This window comes from Ornithorhynchus anatinus, chromosome 2, assembly GCF_004115215.2.
Source record: "Ornithorhynchus anatinus isolate Pmale09 chromosome 2, mOrnAna1.pri.v4, whole genome shotgun sequence".
In the NCBI taxonomy this organism is placed as follows: domain Eukaryota; kingdom Metazoa; phylum Chordata; class Mammalia; order Monotremata; family Ornithorhynchidae; genus Ornithorhynchus; species Ornithorhynchus anatinus.
The window spans coordinates 34,188,604-34,204,933 of NC_041729.1; the positions used below are offsets into that span (position 1 = coordinate 34,188,604).

At 47.4% G+C, this 16,330-nt stretch overlaps 1 protein-coding gene across 1 annotated transcript in view; it reads right to left on the reverse strand.

The window, feature by feature from the left end:
- Positions 1–9,197: 9,197 nt before the first annotated feature.
- Positions 9,198–16,330, reverse strand: part of GID4 (GID complex subunit 4 homolog) — a 29,005-nt gene continuing 21,872 nt past the window's right edge. The window contains 2 exon segments of the mRNA XM_029057965.2: positions 9,198–13,052; positions 15,681–15,811. Of these exon segments, the coding sequence (XP_028913798.1) occupies positions 12,989–13,052; positions 15,681–15,811 (195 nt within the window). The 3' untranslated portion in view covers positions 9,198–12,988.

The following is a 16,330-nucleotide window of genomic DNA, read 5'->3' on the forward strand; positions in this document are numbered from 1 at the left end:
GTAGATACAGGATAATCAGGTTGTCCCACTTGAGGCTCACAGTCTTAATCCCCATTTTACAGAGGAGGTAACTGAGGCACAGATGCCCACAGTCACACAGCTGACAAGGGGCAGAGTTGGGATTCAAATCCATGACCTCTGACTCCCAAGCCCAGGCTCTTTCCACTGAGCCACGCTGCTTCTATGTCCGCATCTACTTTACCCTGGGCACATCTCCAGTTACAGCTCTTTAGGGTGAACCAAAACTCAGATTACCAGAAATAATCGGGTGAGAGGGAGATTTGGGGGGCTGGAAAAGTCCCAGTGGTGCCTTTCAGGGTGGTGTTTGTTGTCTTCCACTGAGTGGGTCAGGCCTGTGACTCCTGGCCCCTCCTTGTAGAAAGAATTCCCTTTCTTTCCTTCCTTCTCCCTTCCTTAATTCCACCCCTTTCTCTTTCTCTCTTTCCTTTCTTTCCCTCCCTTTCTTCCTTCCCTTTTCTCTCTCCTTCCTTTCTTCCCTTTCTCTCCTTCCTTTCTTCCTTCCCTTTTCTCTCTCCTTTCTTCCTTTTCTCTCCTTCCCTTCTTCCTTCTCTTTCTCTCCTTCCTTTCTTCCTTCCCTTTTCTCTCTCTCCCTTTCTTCCTCCCCTTTTCTTTCTCTCCATCCTTTCTTCCTTCCCTTTTCTCTCTCTCCTTCCTTTCTTCCTTCCCTTTTCTCTCTCTCCTTCCTTTCTTCCTTCCCTTTTCTCTCTCTCCTTCCTTTCTTCCTTCCCTTTCTTTCCTTTTCTTTCTCTCCTTCCTTTCCTTTCCTTTTCTTTCTCTCCTTCCTTCCTTTCTTCCTACCCTTCCTTTCTTTCCTTTTCTTTCTTTCCCTTTTTTCCTTTCTTCTTTTCTATTGAGCACCTACTGCATGCAGAGTACTGTATGAAGCGTTTGGTAGGATACAATATAACAATAAACAGACACATTCCCTGCCCACAATGAGCTCAGGGTCCAGAGGGAGAGACAGACATTAATAAAAACACATTACAGAGACGGCTCCAGTGCGAGTCACTAATAATAAAAACAATTGTATTTGTTAAGGACTTACTCACTTCACCCCCCAGCTCATGTTTCTTCCTTAGGTCAACCTAATCACTGTGACTCACTCTTGTCTCTACCACCTCCAAACCCTTCACTCACCCTTCCTCCTGCCTGGAAGTCCCTCCCTCTTAAATCCACTGATCAAGGCTTTGCCCATTTTCAAAGTCCTTCTGAAATTACATTTCCGCCATGAGGTCCTCCATCATCATTAATTTCTCCACACACCCACCCCCTTAGCACTTCGGCTCCATCTGTGCTCTAGTGTACTCACAACCACCTGTAACATTTCTGAAAATACTAATATTTCAAATCAATGGTATTTTTAAGCACTTACTCTGCATCGTGCACTGTATTAAGAGCTTGGCAAAGTACAATACAATAATAATAAAGGATGGTATTTAAGCGCTTACTATGTGCCAAGCACTGTTCTATTCATTCAATAGTATTTATTGAGCGCTTACTATGTGCAGAGCACTGTACTAAGCGCTTGGGATGAACAAGTCGGCAACAGATAGAGACAGTCCCTGCCGTTTGACGGGCTTACAGTCTAATCGGGGGAGACGGACAGACAAGAACAATGGCACTAAACAGCGTCAAGGGGAAGAACATCTCATAAAAACAATGGCAACTAAATAGAATCAAGGCGATGTACAATTCATTAACAAAATAAATAGGGTAACGAAAATATATACAGTTGAGCGGACGGGTACAGTGCTGTGGGGATGGGAAGGGAGAGGTGGAGGAGCAGAGGGAAAAGGGGAAAATGAGGCTTTAGCTGCGGAGAGGTAAAGGGGGGATGGCAGAGGGAGTAGAGGGGGAAGAGGAGCTCAGTCTGGGAAGGCCTCTTGGAGGAGGTGATTTTTAAGTAAGGTTTTGAAGAGGGAAAGAGAATCAGTTTGGCGGAGGTGAGGAGGGAGGGCGTTCCAGGACCGCGGGAGGATGTGACCCAGGGGTCGACGGCGGGATAGGCGAGACCGAGGGACGGCGAAGAGGTGGGCGGCAGAGGAGCGGAGCGTGCGGGGTGGGCGGTAGAAAGAGAGAAGGGAGGAGAGGTAGGAAGGGGCAAGGTGATGGAGAGCCTTGAAGCCTAGAGTGAGGAGTTTTTGTTTGGAGCGGAGGTCGATAGGCAACCACTGGAGTTGTTTAAGAAGGGGAGTGACATGCCCAGATCGTTTCTGCAGGAAGATGAGCCGGGCAGCGGAGTGAAGAATAGACCGGAGCGGGGCGAGAGAGGAGGAAGGGAGGTCAGAGAGAAGGCTGACACAGTAGTCTAGCCGGGATATAACGAGAGCCCGTAATAGTAAGGTAGCCGTTTGGGTGGAGAGGAAAGGGCAGATCTTGGCGATATTGTAGAGGTGAAACCGGCAGGTCTTGGTAACGGAAAGGATGTGTGGGGTGAACGAGAGGGACGAGTCAAGGATGACACCGAGATTGCGGGCCTGCGGGACGGGAAGGATGGTCGTGCCATCCACGGTGATGGAGAAGTCTGGGAGCGGACCGGGCTTGGGAGGGAAGATGAGGAGCTCAGTCTTGCTCATGTTGAGTTTTAGGTGGCGGGCCGACATCCAGGTGGAGATGTCCCGGAGGCGGGAGGAGATGCGAGCCTGAAGGGAGGGGGAGAGAACAGGGGCGGAGATGTAGATCTGCGTGTCATCTGCGTAGAGATGGTAGTCAAAGCCGTGAGAGCGGATGAGTTCACCGAGGGAGTGAGTGTAAATGGAGAACAGAAGAGGGCCAAGAACTGACCCTTGAGGAACTCCAACAGTTAAAGGATGGGAGGGGGAGGAGGCTCCAGCGTAGGAGACCGAGAATGATCGGCCAGAGAGGTAAGAGGAGAACCAGGAGAGGACAGAGTCCGTGAAGCCAAGGTGAGATAAGGTATGGAGGAGGAGGGGATGGTCGACAGTGTCAAAGGCAGCAGAGAGGTCAAGGAGGATCAGAATGGAGTAGGAGCCATTGGATTTGGCAAGAAGGAGGTCACGGGTGACCTTAGAGAGAGCAGTCTCGGTAGAGTGGAGGGGACGGAAGCCAGATTGGAGGGGGTCTAGGAGAGAATGGGAGTTAAGGAATTCTAGGCATCGATTGTACGGAAGCCAGATTGGAGGGGGTCTAGGAGAGAATGGGAGTTAAGGAATTCTAGGCATCGATTGTAGACGACTCGTTCTAAGATTTTGGAAAGGAAGGGTAGTAGGGAGATAGGACGATAACTGGAGGGGGAAGTGGGGTCAAGAGCGGGTTTTTTTAGGATGGGGGAGACGTGGGCGTGTTTGAAGGCAGAGGGGAAGGAGCCCTTGGAGATTGAGTGGTTAAAAATAGAAGTTAAGGAAGGGAGGAGGGCAGGGGTGATGGTTTTAAGAAGGTGAGAGAAGTGCTGGTGTAGATTCAAGGTTATCAGGTTGTCCCATGTGGGCTCCCAGTCCTAATCTCCATTTTATAGATGAGGGAACTGAGGCACAGAGAAGTGAAGTGACTTGCCCAGGGTCACACAGCAGACCACAGAGTTGGCAGCAGCAATTCCGGCTCACAAGGAGCTTACAGTCTACAGGGGGAGAGAGACATTAAAAAAGATTACATGTAGGGGAAATAGTATATTTAAATAATATTTACCTAATTACCGTGGGGCTGCTGCATTCTCTGTTCTTGAGCACTCACACATCCACATACCCAATTTTCTTTCTTCCCCTTCTCTGTAAATTATTTCTGTCTTCTGTCTTCCTTGCTATATTGTAGCGTGGCTCAGAGAAGCAGCATGGCTCAGTGGAAAGAGCCCGGGCTGGGGAGTCAGAGTTCATGGGTTCGAATCACAGCTCTGCCACTTGTCAGCTGTGTGACTGTGGGCAAGTCACTTAACTTCTCTGTGCCTCAGTTCCCTCATCTGTAAAATGGGGATCAACTGTGAGTCTCACGTGGGACAACCTGATTCCCCTGTCTACCCCAGCGCTTAGAACAGTGCATTGCACATAGTAAGCGCTTAACAAATACCAACATTATTATTATTATTGAGTGTCTACTACCGCACTTTACCAAGTGCGTAGTTCAGTGCTCTGCACAGAGAAGGTGCTCAAGAAATACTATTCTTTGATTTGCTGGGAGAGAGCCCCTCACTCACTCATTAGGCCTTGAACCCCTTCAAGAACTTAAGGGCTAGAAGAACAAGGAGGGGAAAGTCAAAAATCAACTACCTATACAACTACCTTTCTACTTTATTTCTGGGTGCCTAGCACATCCTCAACAACAGTAGCTGTTGGAGAAGCAGCACAGTGTAGTGGATAAAGCACGGGCTTGGGAGTCAGAAGGACCTGGGTTCTAATCTGCCGCTTGTCTGCTGTGTGACCTTGGACAAGGCACTTGACTTCTCTGGATCTCATTTACCTCATCTGTGAAATAGGGATTAAGACTGAGAGCCTCTCGTGGGACAGAGGCTGTGTAAAACCTGATTAACTTGTATCTACCCTAGTGCTTAAAACAGTGCTTGCCACTTAACTACCATTATAATTATTATTATTATTCTCTCGCTCTTCCTGTTTAATTCCTAGACAATGACCAAGCTCTTAGGGGCAGAATCAGAGAGGTGGGAGCATGCTATGGTGATGTAGGAACAGGACTCCCAATTCAGATGTTTGTTTCTATACTATTTAAGTGCTTATTCTGTGCCAGGCACTGTACTAAGCGCTGGAGTAGACACAAGTGAATCAGGTTAGACACAGTCCATGTCCCATATTTGATCCCCATTTTACAGATGAGGGAACTGAGGCACAGAAAAGTAAAATGACTTGCCCAAGGTCCCACAGCAGACAGATGGAGGAGCCAGAATTACATCCCAGATCCTTCCACCTCCCAGGCCCATGCTCTATCCACTAATAATAATTATGGTCTTTGTTAAGCGCTTACTATGTGCCAAGCACTGTTCTAAGTGCTGGGATAGATACGAGGTAGTGAGGTTGTCCCACGCGGGGCTCACATTCTTAATCCCCATTTTACAGATGAGGTAACTGAGGCCTAGATAAGTGAAGTGACTTTTCCAAGGCCACACAGCAGACAAGCGGTGGAGCGGGGATTAGAACCCCACTAGGCCACACTGCTTCTCTTCAGATGACCTGGAGCCTCTCCTCAGCTCTTAGTACGGCCTCCGGAGCTCCATGGAGGTTTAGCACAATAAAACTTAAGCAATTTAGGACAGAAGTGAAGTGATTTTCCCAAGGTCACACAGCAGACAAGCAGCGGAGCGGGGATTAGAACCCCAGGAGGCCACGCTGCATCTCTTCAGATGTCCTGGAGCCTCTCCTCGGCTCTTAGTACGGCCTCCGGAGCTCCAGGGCGGTTTGGCACAATAAAGCTTAAGCAATTTAAAGCCCATGTCCCAAACCCTAAACTTCCTCGCTCTTCCTCCTTCCCGTCACCAAGACCTGGCTCAGTCTGGCTGATGTCACTGCTGTTCTCTCCAGAGAACATCTCCTCTCCCCACAGCTCAGCTTCTCACCGTCCTCCCCCGGCTCTCTCGTTTCTTTGATCTCATCTTTCTCACCAACCTCTTGTCCACGACCTCCCTCTGGCCTGAAAATCCCTCCCTTTCAAACGACAGACAACCACTCTCCCCGTCTTCAAAACTTCATTAAAATCACATCTTCTCCAAGAGGCTTTCCCCAATTAAGCCTTCATTTCTCTTTCTCCCTCTCCCTTCCATAATAATGATGGTATTGTTTTCATTAGCACCAAAAATGCCACTGACTGGCATAATGATCCCAGAATTCATTATTCTTTCGATGTCCACTTGGGAATCCATGCCATCATATGATTGGCAAATCGCTATTTCTTTAGAATAATAATAATTGTATTTAACTGCTTACTATGTGCCAGGCACTGTTCTAAGCGCTGCGGGGGTAATACAGGATGATCAGGTTGTCCCACGTGGGGCTCACAGTCTTAATCCCCATTTTACGGATGAGGTCGCTGAGGCCCAGAGAAGTGACTTGCCCAAAGTCACACAGCTGACAAGCAGTGGAGCAGCGATTAGAACCCATGATCTCTGACTCCCAAGCCCGAGCTCTTTCCACCGAGCCATGCTGTCACCTCTGTACATGGATCTGTACCCTAAGCACTTGATAGTCACCCCATCCTCAGCCACCAGCACTTATCTTAGTTCAGCGATTTTAAAATCCATCTCCTGCTAGAGACTGTGAGCTCCTTGGGGCAGGGAAAGTGTCTACCTGCTCTGTTTAATTGAATTTTTCCCAAGTACTTAGTGCAGCGCACTGCACAAAATAGACATTCAAATACCGATGATTGATTACCCCTTCCTTAAGGAACTGACTTTACAGCAAGGGAACCATAGATTCTTCCACCAGTCCTCTTCTTTAGCCCACAAACACGGCTAAGCCATGATCTTCTGATGACAAAGGACCTGGGTTCTAATCCCACCTCTGCCATACGTTGTGTGTGACCTTGGGCAAATCACTTCACTTCTCTGTGCCTCAGTTACCTCACAATGAGGCTTAATACCATGGGACAAGGACTGTGTCCAACCTGATTAGCTTGTATCTACCCCAGTGCTTAGTACAACGCTTGGCACATAGCAAGCGCTTAACAGATACCATTAAAAAAAAAAAATCCACCAAAGGATGTACTGACCTGTTCCATTACCGATCCGCTCTCTCATCTTAGAGATGTCCCTGGACAGCAACCGGACTCTAGTCTACCCCTCCCCGCTCCAACAGCCCCATCAGAAGCCCCCTTCACATTTCAAGTGTTCAGCCAGTGCCCTCATCTCCCTTTTGCCCCCCTCATCAACAAGATCAAAGCCATCAAATGTGAGTTGGTGAAAACACAATGAAAATGAGCCAGCTGAGTCCCTGGCCTCTAGGAACCCATAACCTAAAATGAGGGGCGGGGGGGAAAGGGGAACAAGAGACACATAAATATCCAAAAAACCTCCACCTTTTAAAAACTGCACATCCACAATCGCATAAGTGAACCATTTTTAAAATTCCAAACTGCAATATTCTCACAGCCTCCCCTTCCTCTTTCAACTTTCTCTTTAGTTTCCTTCTACTGGTAAGTCTACTGTCTTTGGCTTGCATCTGATTTTCTAATCAATCAATCATTGGTATACATTGAGGCCTTATTGTGTGCAGAGCGCTCTATTAAGCATAATACTTTCAGAACTCCCCACGGTCACTGGTACTGTTGAACCTTCCTCGAAAGCTTTCCGGTCTTGACTTTGAGGGCACAATATTATTGTGTTGGTGCTTCCTCGCTGTTCACTCCACTTCTGATTCTTTTTTCTTCTCCTCACATCTTTCTCCTGCACCAACATCGCCCAATGTCTAAAGCCAGCCCTGCTTCTGGGGTGGGAAGGGTTACAGTGTGAGTGAGAGATAGGAAAGCCAGGAAGGGCAAAGTTGGGTGAGAAGATGAGAATCTGAGGTTTAGACTCATGAAGTGCTGGCGGGACATCCAAGTGGAGTTGTGCTGGAGGCGAGGGGAGATGGGAAATGGTGGATTTGGTGATAAATTGGGGTTAGACCAGGTAGAATTGGGGGAGACAGCGTAGAGGCGGTAGCTGAAACCAAGCAAGCAAATGAGCCTCTGAGTGAATGTCGAGTGAGACAAGTAGAGGACCCCAGAAAGAACCTTGCTGGTCACCCATAATCAGGGGAAGAGAGGAGGAAATTGAGCCAGAGAATGAGACAGTGAAAGAGCAGTCAGTGAAGCCTACAAACCAAACAGACTAACAGGTTGGTGAAACTGAGGTCTGAAAGTGTTAGAAGGAGGGACTGGTCCAGTGTCCAATGCAACTGAGAGATGGAAGATTAGGCCAGAACGAACCTCATCTGTCTCCTTCAAAACCTCACTTCTACCCATTTCCTCCTTGAAGCGTTCCCTACTCCCTCCCCAGGTCACTGTGAAGGTGAAATGAATTAGCCCACACGCTGGGGTTAGGCCATCAGTGGTGAGGGCTTTGGACCTTAAAACCACCTAGGTCGCCTCCCTTGGTGGAGAGGGTCGGCAGGAATCCCGCAAATATCTGGTTGGCGCTGTTGGTAAAGACCTCAGGGGCTCCCCGGCCAGTGTCAAAACAGCACGACAGAGCCGTGGGCTGTTGGGAGACAACAGCAGTGGCCGACAAACCGATCAGCGTAGTCACCGGGAGGGAGGTCACCCTGAAACAGCGGCCCACCCTGCAGCCATCAAACCCTTCCTCACAGCTAGTGTCTTCTTCTACACCTTCAAGGTGTGGCATGCTTGTCGGTGGCATGAGGTCTTTTCTACCCTACCTACTTTGAGAAGCAGTGTAACCTAGTGGGCAGAGAGGATGGGCCTGGCAGTCAGAAGGACCTGGGCTCCAATCCCTGCTCCACCACTTGTCTGCTGTGTGACCTTGGGCAGGTCACTTTACTTCTCTGAGCCTCAGCTACCTCATCTGTAAAATGGGGATTAAGAGTGGGAGCCCAATGTGGGGCACGGATTGGGTCCAACTTGAGCTCAGTATATACCTGGCATACAGGAAGCGCTTCACAAGTACGGTAATTATTATCATTATACCCAATCTACATCTCCGGCCCTGATCTCTCTCCCTCTTTGCGGTCTTGCATCTCCTCCTGTCTTCCAGACATCACTTCTTAGATGTCCTCCTGTCACCTCAAACTTACTATGTGTCTAAAATGAAAATTATCTTCCCACCCAAACCCTGTCCTCACCCTTTCTCATCACTGTAGACAGCACCACTATCCTTCCTGTCTCACAAGCCCATGTCCTTGGCGTTATCCTTGACTCCTCTCACTCAACGCACATATTCAATCCATCACTAAATTCCGTCAATTCGACCTTCACAACATCACTGCCCAGATCACTTGTCTACAAAAACGTTCAGGCCATGTTTCCCCACTGTTCAAGAAACTCCAGTAATTGCCCATCCACCTCCACCTCAAACAAAAACTCCTTGCCACTGGCTCTAAAGCACTCAACCGCCTTGCCCCCTCTCCTACCTAAACAGCTGCCCCTATTGACAAAGAAAAAGGACAAATTATGTGAACTTCAAAAAAAAAACAACTTCACAATGCTTTCTGTTTTTGCATCAAATAATCTGGTACATGTGATGGCTCAGGATGCATTATGTGGAAATTAAAACAGTAAAATAGTTTGACGAGTTCTCTCACTTTAATAGAGCCCATTCCCTTCTTTGCATCACAGGTTTTTTACAATATGAAAAACAGTAAAATCAAGTTGCTGAGAGTCAAAAAGGGGGGCTTTGCCACCAAACAGTGGTTAAAATGTTCCTGATATTTCAACCTGATTAAATTCCACTTTAAAAATCAGCCTCTTCCTCTCTCACATGTAATTTAAAATTGGCTGCCTCTGAGAAGTTAAATTTAAAGATAAACCAAATGGCATTTGACGGTGAGTGAAATACCCTGCTGAAAACAAGTACTGATGATGAGGAGAATGGTGTGGGGTGAGGGGGAGGTGGGAGCCAGGAGACAATGGGTAACCAGACTGAACTGAATTAACTCTGGTACCAAAGCCAATCCTACTTGGGAAACTGCAGAGACGGTTCCAAGTTGCTCAATTGTAACTACCCTACATGCCATGACCATCACAAATCCAATGATTACTTCCTGTAAAAAAAATTTGCTTTTGTTTACAAAATAGAACGCAATCCCATGCATGCGCACACACACACAGCCCACACACATTTATTATATGTTTTTTTATTTGGACATTGATAGCTCTGCAAAATATTTCTCCCACCTTAATCCTTTTCCACATCCATTCCAAATAACTCCCCCCACCCCCCACCAATAAAACTTTATACCCCCTTGGAGCTAATAAAAAAAACCTTCTATAAGATTCAAAGATCAACTCTTGCTTCCCCCCTCCACCCCAAAACCTCTTGTTAGTTGTTTTAAACCACAATGCGACATACTCAATGGCAATTCTTTCATATTAGCTTATCAGACTCCATTTTATGAGGAAAAAAAAAGATCAAGGCCTGAGAGGGCAAAAGTTCCATTTCTGAAACCAAAGACCATTCCCCTATGGTTTATAGTTTTGATATTAATGGTTATAACTGGCATACGGACCTTCTGATGAGAATTAAGCATAATCTGTTCATTTGGGATTTCAGCTGAAATGCTATTAAAAGAGAGGGAAGGGAAAGAACCTTTTCTTGCACACCAAGAACGACAAGGCCCAACGATCAGAACGACGGCTTCCTGGACAGCCGCGTAAAGATGACCCAGTTCCATCAGGCTCCCTCCCTTCACCGGGTACTGCGACCGTCCGGTCCTCTCGAAAGCTCTGCTTAGTGTGACAGCCCATGACGGCGGATCTGAATTTTGCACTTATTTCTTAATTTGGGATCTAAATGTCAATTCAAAATATTGCACACGTTACTAAAGGCATGTAAACAACCCTTGACGAGGGTCAAGGTTAAAAAAAAAAAAGTTACTGCCAATGGAAATCATTTCCAAAAACAGACTGGAAGAGGTAAGTAAATTCTTGGTGCGCAAGGGAGGAGTCAAGACAGACAAACCACGGTGTTTGCGACAGGAGGTAGAAATCAGCACTTCATTTTTCTCCCTGCACCCCCACTGGAGAGATTTTCGGTCACAGAATCTACGCCAGGTGCCCGAAAGGATCAAGATCCAGTACAGAGTTTCTTCCTTTCTCCTCTTCCTTCTCTCAACACCACTGGAAACTTGCCCTCGATCGGTTAATCAGATCCTTCGGGGGAATCCCGCTCCTTTCCATTCGATCCTCTGCAAGCCATTCTCTCTTCCCACCCTCGTCCCTCCCCCGAAAATCCAACCAAGGAGTCTCAGTCCAACTTCTCTGCCGACTTCAACTGCAGAAAGCTGCAACGTGGGCTCACGTAGCTAAAACTTCAGGGTCTTTGCAAAATATACGGCAGAATATTGACTAGAATGCTATGAGCCGTGAGAAAGAAGTTAAACCCAACAGCACTTGCTACATAATAAATGGGCCAAGCAAAAGGTGGGATACTGTCTCTGGTTTTTCCATCACGTTCACCTTGCCTATTTGCCAAGCTGCAGCAGGGCGCCTTTTCTCATTAGGGTGAAGTTAGCCAGGTCCACACTGTAGCAGAATGAACAAAAGCCAGAAACCTCGTGACTTCTGCCTTTTCCGAAAGCCAGTTTTCTGACTCACTTCTGAGCTCGGGTAAAAGGTAGAAAAAGAATTCCATTCGGGATCATCTCCTTTTTCTTCTCCCTGCTCCCCCCTGACCAGATCAAGCCGATACATCACTTCTGCCTTCCTCCATTTAGGGTCTATAGAACACACCTGTCAAAAACATTCCCCAATACTTCTTAAGGCTCACCCCAGCATTCAGCCTTTGCAATATACAGTACATATAACATTAAAAATAAAAGTTAGTTTGAAAAAAAGTTTGTTTTTTTTTTAAACATCATTCAATTAAGTGAAGGGCCCCGCATTTTCTTTAATTGCCCAGTCAACAATTTTACATTGTTTTGCTTCCTTGGGCTACAATTCTGCTGAGGTAAAGCTACTTCTCTTGTCTGTAAAGTAAAAGTCTATAAACCACGAGAAAATGCAAGTGTACGGGTCTTTCCCCAAAGCCCTGCACGTAGATGAGGGTCACGTATCGAATGTACAGCTGACACCAACTTTGAACTTTTTAAATTGAAAGAAAAAAAGAAAACCCAAGCACACTTTGGCACACGAGCCTTTGAGTTATCTGAACATGGTTAATGTCTTTCTCCTCAACATTTCAAAGTCATCATTACGACCGCTCCTTCCGCTTGATAAAGAGGTTCTTATCAAGCGCTGTCCTTCTGTATAGCAAAAGGAGGAGGTACAAATGCTAAACTGTTCTTTCGCTGAGCGTAAATGTATGCGCTGCTGCAAAACTTTTGTACCAGGATGAAGAGTTTCAAAACTGCTGGTTGATTAAATAGACACATTATATAAAAAACTAATAAGTTTCAACATTTGCTGTTTTCAATGTGAAAACAATAAAATGCAATTCTGAGTAATTGTGCATTTGCCGTCGGGCCCTTGTTCAAGGGACCATAAAAATAACTTTTGTAATAATAATAATAAAAAAAAACTCTTATCTCTATTGTTCAGTTTTACCCTCGAGTTGGTAAATTCAGGGAAAACCTATCGAGCAAACGAAATTTGGCTCCGCTGCTCCAGAGGGCCTGGAAGTCTTGAATGGCATTCTCCCAGCTGGCTTGCCCAAGGAGCCCAACGACCGCTTACGAGCCGTTCGGCATTCCAGAGTTCGGCGACTCTGGTCGGTCTCATTAACCAATCGGAAGTGAAGATTGATCGGGCCTTTCAAGACCGGGTTCTGCCTCAGCCGCGGGCTTCATTAGCAGACGTCGCAGTTTTGCCCATTCCCTGCACAAAACCTTGTGGGGGCACGTATGTGCCCGGGCTGGGTGACCCCTTGGGCCACCAGACAGAGTGTCAGACCCCGGGGGGGGGGCGGTGGGGAGAGGGGGAAAGGCCACGGATCTGGCCCTTTCGACCCACGCTAGGGAGGGTCAACGTGAAACACGGAGCACCGAGCAGGTGCTGGGTGTGTCACCGGAGAACAGGTCGACTCATCTCGGTGTTTGAATGGAGGGAGGGGCGGTTGAGTGATATAGAAGTTAGCTGTGCAATAAGGAAAAGTGCATTTAAAGGTAGCTTAAAAACCAGATTAAAAACAAACTGCCACTCAGAGAGAGGAAGAATGAAGTTTTGCTTCCTCCATCTGCCCCCCCGGTCAGCCATGCTTCTTGGATTCTATGGGTTATCATTCATGCTTTTCTGATGCAAGTCGCCCAATGAGAGACGGGAGCACATTTTCCCCTGGTTCCGGCAGGTACGCAATTCTCTTGGCGGCCCGGGATCTCTTCTGCCAAGTGCGGTTCAGCTTGGTTATCGTCCTCAACGGTCGTCATCGAAATTCATATATGGGAGCACTGTGTTCGGGAACATGAGTCAAATTTAGGGACTGATACCTGCGAAGTGGGGAAAGGGAAGGAAGAAGAAAAAAAAATCGTCATTACCAAACACATCCTCCGTTGAACCCGATTAGGATGCATTTCCTCAAAATTAATCCCTATCTGACCATCAGCTAAGTTGAAAGGAAAACTCGCATCCCTTCTCCCCCTTCCTCCCAGTCAAGCACAGTGGATTCACATTTCGGTTCCCCTCGGTATTCCCATTAAAGTCTTGATCTGGTTAACTGTATTTAAGGAGGCAGTCGATTTCACTAAATAAGATTTGTGGGGGTCTGAGGGAGAGTGCTCGATTGGGAAGGAAGGTAGCCGAGCCTCAGTCCTGCATCTGCCACAGATTTCAGTGGTTGGAATCGCTTACCCTCCCAGGGCCTCGGCCTCCGCGTGTAAAATGTCAGTACAATGTCTTCGCCAGGCAGCTCCCGTGGGGACGGGGCGGTCTGGCTAATGAAATTCACAGCTCACCCCAAAACCCATTTTGGCCACTAATGGTTCCGTTTCCTATCCCACCCCACTGAAATACGGTTGCTAACAAGTAACAGCTCGATTTGAGTTCCCCCTGCTCCCTTCCTGATTATGCAGGATAATGAGCAGAGTAGCTCCCTAAAAAGTCAGCCAGATAAAGAGACGGGGAATAATTCACACACCAAAGAGCCTCGCTACAAATGACCCAGAGCCAACTGGCTATTACTGTGGTTTGACTACCAAAGCCCGGGACGGGGAGTCAGAAGGACCTGGGTTTTAATCCCGGCTCCGCCACGTGTCTGTTACGTGACCTTGGGCAAATCACTTGACTTCTCCGGGCCTCAGTTACCTCATCTGTAAAATGGGGATTAAGTCTGTGAGCCCCATGTGGGAGAGGGACTGTGTCCGACTGATTCACCTGTAACTACCCCAGTGCTTGGCACACAGCAAGCGCTTTAACGAGTACCATAATTATGATTACTATTACTATTGGGTATAGAAACGGGCAGGTTTATGTTTTGATTGGCTATTCTATATCATTCCTAATACACTGTGGGGGGGGGCATTCTGATGCTTCTACATACTAGAATGCGCACGGCTCTTTGAGAGGAGGCAATTCAGGACATTCTGAAAACTTCACACCATGAGAGAAGACAGTGCGGAGTTATTTACTGAAAGTTGAAGCCAATTAAGTATTAAATGGTGCTGCAAAATTTACTCCCTCTTGTGTACTTCCACTCCCACTGACTGAGGAATCCGAGGAAGCCAATCTGTTTCTCCTTCTAGGGCGGAATCACTCATAAATTACAAGAGTGGACCAGATTAAAGGAGGTGGAGTGCCACCTGGAACCAGAGACACTTGGGGATCGTAGGGACTATATCCCCCTGAAGGTAGCACGGTGTGCTTGGAAAAGCAGCAGCAGCCGACGGGGCCATTGGAGTTCCGTACTAACACCACCTATAACACGCAGGGCTTTTCTGCCAAGAAGCACACCACGCTTCACAGGCTTGATCTTCTGACCCTTTTGAAAATGCAACTAAGGCTGCAAAGAAGTCTTGAGGATAACCCGCCAAGCCGTTGTCAGCATTTTAAATACACTTTGCAGCCCTGACTTTCCTTCCTCAGCACCTGGGAGGAACCACATAGCGGTCGATTTCCATTTTAGGGCTCCAAAGCCACCAGACTGAATCGAGGCAGGCCACAATGACAACCTGTGCGTCCTAACGTAACCACCAAGTAGTTATATGTACTGGGTGGGGAAGGGTTGATAATGTTGATGACGATGGTATTTCTTAAGCGCTTACTATGTGGCAAGTATGGTCTACGCGCTGGAGTAGATACAAGCTAATCACACTGGACCCAGTCCCCGTCTCACATGGGGTTCATCATCTCAATCCCCATTTTACAGATGAGGTTACTGAGGCCCAGAGAAGTGAAGTGACTTGCCCAAGGCCACACAGCAGACAAATGGCAGAGCTGGGATTACAGCAACAGTAATAATAATTAGAACCCAGATCCTTCCGACTCCCAGACCCGGGCTCTAACCACTACATCATGTTGCTTCCCAAGGGTTCAAGATATTTAAGATACATGATCTGACAAAAAAGGCGTAAGATCATTACCAGCTTCACCTAAAAGAGCAGACGTTTAAAAATCCAAATAGCAGGATTCCCTCGCTGCCCAGACCTGCTCATTAAGAAGCTCTCGCAAATGTGCATCTGGGAGCACCATGCAGAGCCAGAATGGCTTTGTAATGAACACTGCCAAAAAAACAACAGCAGTGCTTAAGAAGAATTTAACAGTTAGTTCCCTCGCCCGCTCCCTACCCAACTCTCTCTAGTCCCGGTGCACTGCTCTGAGTTATTTCAGAAAACTGGACGATGAACGAATCGACGTGAATGAATACTGCCCATGGAAGATAAAATGGGTCAAAATAGACACCTCCCCACTCCCAATGTCCAACACACACATCGCCTTTCTCCTCCTGCACCCAAAACTCAGCCAGTTAACATTTCAGACCTAAGACGGCTAATGCCGAGCTAGTGATGTGAGATTCTTTTAGCTGAATTCCAGAACTGCAGAATGGAAGCAAATTCCGGCCTTAAGCTTATAGTTTCCCAGGAATCCTCGAGGTCTGAGGGGAGGAAGGGGGCTTTCCTTACCATTCTGAACTCCTATGATAGTAGTAGCCTTCTATAGAGGCTGCCGATTTCTGGAAGCAGATGTAGTAAAACCCAGCGAAGGAAGCACCGCTGATGTCTTTGATCGTGTGATCTGGGACTAAGAATTGTTCCTGCACATGGATGAAGACAGTATTATTTAAACCATAATCGAACAGGAGACGCCTGTCAACGGCAAATGAGTCTGACCTCCTCGGGGTCACCAGAGGTCACCGGGCAACAGAGGAAGGTGGCAGATGGGAGCCGCTCAATTAGCTCTTTCCCCATTCCGGGTCCTCATTCCTCTCCCACTCTATCCCAGGCCACGCTCTCGGCTCCTCGAATGCCAACCTACTCACTGGGCCTCATCTTTGTCCCCACTGTCCGCTCCCTCACACCCTCTTTCCTGGCTGGAACTCCTTCCCCCTTTACACCTAGCAGAGCACTCCTCTCCCCATCTTCAAGTCCTATTTAAACTACATCTCCTCCAGGAAGCCTTCCCTGACTAATGTCTCATCTCCCCACCCTTTTCCCCCTCTACTGAGTCACCTACTCATTCGAATCCTCACCCACTAAGTAGCCAGCACTTATGTACATAGCTTTCAAAATACCTGTAATTTATTTTAGCATCAGTCTCGCCTGCTGGATTGTTA